Source organism: Equus caballus, chromosome 30 (genome assembly GCF_041296265.1).
Source record: "Equus caballus isolate H_3958 breed thoroughbred chromosome 30, TB-T2T, whole genome shotgun sequence".
Lineage (NCBI taxonomy): Eukaryota > Metazoa > Chordata > Mammalia > Perissodactyla > Equidae > Equus > Equus caballus.
The window spans coordinates 38,266,297-38,271,025 of NC_091713.1; the positions used below are offsets into that span (position 1 = coordinate 38,266,297).

The window sequence follows — 4,729 nt, forward strand, 5'->3', positions numbered from 1 at the left end:
GAGTGGGAGCCAGTGCACAATCCTCCCCCACACCCCACACACCACCCCCCCCCCCCGGGGGCAGGAGGATGGTGGTGAGATGCAAAGAAGTGGAGGAGGGGATGTTCTCTTTTCTCTGTTAAAGATACCAATGCTGGTCTTCAGGATGCATAATAATTAATGGCTACCAATTACTAAGCATGCATCGCCCACCTGTGAGTCCTGTCCACGCGTACCTCTGATGATGCGGAGGAGGTGGGAGGACACAAGAGTAACATCACAGAGGGAGCTTAGCTCAAGGGAGGAGAACTGCTCTGCTGGGCCTCACTCTCTCTGTTCATGGTGCCTGGAGCCACTGGTCCCTGGCACCCCAGCTCCTCTCATTCCTTCTCTCTCTTCTGCCTCTTCCGGAAGCCTGTGGATCTCAGAGGGCTGAACGAGGGAAGTGCTCCCAACGTGACTGGTAGATGACACCCACTGGAGGTGCAGAGGGGACAGAGCTGTGCCTGTGGAGTAATCGTAAAGACTTTTTATTCAGTATGTGTATCCATGTGTTTCTGTTCTAAAGAAAAGAAGCCTATTTCTTTTATATAAAGTGGTTTGTAACTGGATCACCTATCTGACTAAGAGTCCTGGCTTAAGGAAACCAGGTAAGGAAAGTTCCATCCATCTGTGAAGCTTTACTACCGTATACAAGCATTATTTTTATAACTCCCATCAAAATGCTAAATGGTGAAGGGAGAGAAGCATGTTGACCTCCGCCAAAATACTAAACCGACAGGGACCCATGAAAATGGGGAGATTAGAGAGTACCGTAGTCTCAGGAGCACAGAAATGACTGACGACACTTTCCTTTGTGTACTGAACACGCAGGGAGAGAAGCAGGAGTGGGTGACCAGACATATTGATGCCTTTCCTCTGATCATTTAGAAACAATCAGAGAAACACACCCTCACTGGAGAAAAGACACAGGAAGAAAGCGGCACACGAGGGCGTTTGAGGCTGAGCCAGCCGGAATTCCAATAGCCCAGTACTCACGAAAGGATGTTTTTTGCACTAAGTTAACAGAACGATGTTCTAGTCAGGGTCTGTGAATAAGATTAAAGATTGGAATAAATGAAGGATATCCTTTATAAAAAAGTAAGAAAGGCACCAAATTGCTTAGCACTTAGCCACACTTCAACTATTTTAATAGTTTGGCTTTTGTTTAAAAAGCAGGGGTGAATGGGGACCATGTGTTTTCTGAGATAAACGGGCCGTGTCATGGGAGCCTCAGCTGACCCTTGTCATTTTGAGAAGGGAAAACTTGGGGAAAGTTGAATCTCCAGACAAAGCGATAAAGGGAAGGCAGCAAAGGTCACAGGCCAGGTGACCTGCCTTCCTCAGCACGGGTGAGGCTATATTCCGCCAGGTTCCCAGCCCAGATAAAAAGGCAGCCTTGGGAAATAAGTTAGTGATGATGAGCAAGGACAGAATATGGGGGTTGTGAGGGGAAGACTTCCAGGGACAAAGGGGAAGTTCCAGGCATGGACGAGCTGGAGAGTCCCCAGCCGCACCTGTGGACCTGTTGCTGTAGGAACCCTACCCCGTCGCAGACAGCATGCGGTGTTCCATCAGGCGCTGCTTCCTGACCTCAGTGGGCATCGGATTCCTGTGGCTCTTCATCACTTTGAAAGTCCCCACGGAAATTGAAGATGACCAAAATGTGATGACAATCCAAGGCCAGGTAGCCACCTTTGTTCTCGGCCTGGGACTGAGGATGCAGGGTAGGGATGGGTGGACAGGCAGATTCTCAAAAGGGCCTGTACCTTTTCACATGAAAGCACGAAGCTCCAAAGGGAGTTGTGGTATGGACCTGGACCCACTGGTCCATAGAGAAGCAGCATTCTCCCACCCCCCGCCACCATGTTTGTTAAGGTAAGGAAGAGAGCGAATACTGCTTGAGCTCTGGGTACTCTGGCCAGTGGTCAGACATCCTGAGGACATGCCAGGCTTCCTCTAGGGAGAATGATCCACTCCACCTCTTTTCCTGGAAAAGCTTATGGGATGCCACTAGGGGCTAAACTCTGTTCTTTTTGTGAAAGCAGGTATATGATGTGCCTTTGTCAGTGTCCCAGGAGGACAGTTATAGCAGAAGGGAGGACCTGAGACCACTAGAAGAGTGGCAGAATCTCACCTCCAAATACATGAAAAAAATCCAGCAGAGACGAAAGAGTGAGTTCCAGTGAGGGGAATGGGGCACCCCAGGGGAAGCAGGGCCATCAAGAGAAGTGTAGCTAGGAAGGGAAGAAGACGGGGAGGAGAGGCAGGACCCTGCCCAGAGAACTGGAATCCGGCAGACAATTCTTTCCCCTCCAAGACGTCTATATATCAGGAATGACGAAGAGGAGGAAAAGATAGAGTGAGCTGTTGTAGGAGAGTGGAATCATGGGATTAGAGAGCATTTGGATTAGAAGGAGACTTAGAGTCGTGTGGTCCAAATTCCTCGGTTTTATGGATCAGGAACTAAGCGCAGGGGTAAAGGGACTTGCTCAAGGTCACACAGTCAGTGTCAGAACTGGGACAAGAACCTTGGGCTCCTGACTTCTAAGAGAAGTGCTTTTGCTAATATATCTTCTTCAAAGGAGAGCTTTGAGAAGAGGAACTGCATAAAAACAAGAAGAATTATAATAACTATAATAATAGCTAGCACTTACTGAGCACTTAAACCACGTGCCACAAAATTCTGGCTTGAAGACTCAGAGGGACCCAAGGGACTCAGCATCACCTAGCTTAGTACTTCTCAAACTTTAATGTGCACTCAAGGCACCTGGTGATGTTGTTAAAATGCAGATTCTCTTTAACTACATTTGAGGTAGGGGCCCAGATTCTGCGTTTCTAATATGAAGCTGATGTTGCTGGACCAAGGACCTTACTTTGAGTAGCAAGGATCTAAGCATCCCCTCTGCCGAAAGAGGGGACAGACGGGAAACAGGAAGAGAGAACGTCCCAAAGAGCATCCCAACCCCTAACCCTGTGATGGCCCTCACCACCGGCGCACGCTGACCAGTGTCCCTCTCTTCCCTCTCCTCAGCATGGCTGATGGTGGGCATCTCCTCAGTGCCACGACCGGACCAAAACAGCCTCTCGTACACACTGCTCTCCCTGTTCCGTGCTACCTCTAAGATTGAGCAGAAGCGTCTCACAGTGCTGGTCCACCTGGCAGATTCTGACCTCACCTGGCTCAGAGAAACCACTGTCCATATTTCAAGCCTCTTCAGCCCACAGATCTTGGCAGGACAGTTGTTGCTGATCCACGCTCCATCTGACATCTACCCCACTGTGGATGATGTCAGGGACAAGGCCACTCAAGCGGAATTCTACTCCAAGCAGAATATAGATCACGCCTTCCTCATGAGCTTTGCCACAAAGCTCTCTGATTACTTCCTGTTACTGGAGGACAATGCCTTTTGTGCCCCCAACTTTGTCACCCACATTCATTGGAAGGTGAACGCCATGAGGTCTGACCCGTGGGTGATGCTGGAGTTCTCCAATATGGGCTTCCTTGGCAAACTCTTCCACAGCAGGGACCTCCCTGTCCTGTCCCATTTCCTTCTCCTCTTCTACAAGGAAAAGCCCCTCAACAGGCTTATCCCTCATTTTCGTACCCTCCTGGCCCAGAAGAACCCCATCCTCTGCAGACCTTTCCTCTTCTACCACAGGATCTCCTACTTCACCTATAATGACAGCCAGAAAGCCACCCCAGTTCGGAAGAAGAACCCGTATGGTCCTGACAACCCACCTGGAGCCATTTTCACTGACATGAAGGTGTTTGATGTTCATTTCCCCTGGGAGGCCTACACTCTGGACGAGTCCTTCTTCTGGACCCACAATGTCAGTGCAGGGAACCACCTCACCGTCATTTTGAACCATCCAGTGAACCTGAACAGAGTGCAAGTCCTGACAGGGACCATTGTGGATGGAAAGTATGCCCTGGAGAAGGGGCAAGTGGAACTGGGCTACGACCCCGAGGGGATGCCTCAGTACTGTACCAGCTTTGCTGTGCTGGGCCATCTCTTGGAAGGGCAGATGGATCAGGAGGTATTTCTGAGAAGTCTGAGGTACAACGTGAGCTGTGTAAGGGTGGTGGTGAAAGCTAATCAGCTTGGTGGTCTCATTATCAGGCACATTCACCTCTGGGAGGAAAATGCCAAAGAGGCAGAAGCAACTGAAAGTTGGAGGTAAATCAGTAAGGGTCTGAAAAATTAAAATCTTGAAGCCATTTCATTCTATCCCATGTGACATGGTGGAGACACAAGGAAACAAGGGGGAGAGAGAGAAGACTATGGTTCTTTTGGTGCCACCTGATGTTAGCAGACCTATTCCTTCCTTTTTCTAGCCAAACGAGTGACTCTTATATCCTTTTCTGGGGCAGATATTGCTTAGCCAATTTGGGGAAAGGCCTTGTTCAGTCTCAGAATCTTTAAGTTCCTGGGGCACCGAGATCAGCACAAATATAGGGTGTGTGTGTGCATACGTACACTTACATGTTCACACATAGTCAGAGGTATAATGTCGTAACGGGAGGGTGAATGGGGAAATCATGGGGAGTCCCTAGAATTGACATCATAAGAATCCAAGAAAGGGACTCTCATTAGAAGTTGAACTCTGAAGTTCAGGAAGGTAGCAGAGGGACTGATAGCCCTAAAATTAACCCCATCACTCCACCCTTTCAAGCTGTCTCGTGGTGCCAGTCCAGTTCCCTCCACCT

General features: G+C 49.2%; 1 protein-coding gene across 3 annotated transcripts; it reads left to right on the plus strand.

Annotated features, from left to right (window-relative positions):
* Positions 1–261: 261 nt before the first annotated feature.
* Positions 262–4,240, plus strand: LOC102147893 (alpha-1,3-mannosyl-glycoprotein 4-beta-N-acetylglucosaminyltransferase-like protein MGAT4E). Of its 3 annotated transcripts, none has more exons than XM_023632612.2 (4): positions 262–629; positions 1,556–1,705; positions 2,067–2,193; positions 3,053–4,240. In XM_023632612.2, the coding sequence occupies exons 2-4, from the start codon at positions 1,580–1,582 to the stop codon at positions 4,201–4,203; spliced, it is 1,404 nt and encodes a 467-aa protein (XP_023488380.1). In that variant the 5' UTR covers positions 262–629; positions 1,556–1,579; the 3' UTR covers positions 4,204–4,240. The 3 variants fall into 3 exon arrangements, with proteins under 3 accessions (XP_023488380.1, XP_070112033.1, XP_014593617.1); XM_070255932.1 differs by having other exon boundaries at positions 299–629; positions 1,597–1,705; XM_014738131.3 differs by lacking the exon at positions 262–629 and having other exon boundaries at positions 1,457–1,705.
* The last annotated feature ends 489 nt before the right edge of the window (positions 4,241–4,729 follow it).

What these genes read in the sequence shown, in the direction of transcription:
- LOC102147893 (XM_023632612.2), top strand. Translation starts at nt 1,580, where the DNA reads ATGCGGTGTTCCATCAGGCGCTGCTTCCTGACCTCAGTGGGCATCGGA. An exon ending in TGATGACAATCCAAGGCCAG is followed by an intron (nt 1,706 to 2,066) that starts GTAGCCACCTTT and finishes TTGTGAAAGCAG; the next exon opens with GTATATGATGTGCCTTTGTC. An exon ending in AATCCAGCAGAGACGAAAGA is followed by an intron (nt 2,194 to 3,052) that starts GTGAGTTCCAGT and finishes CCCTCTCCTCAG; the next exon opens with CATGGCTGATGGTGGGCATC.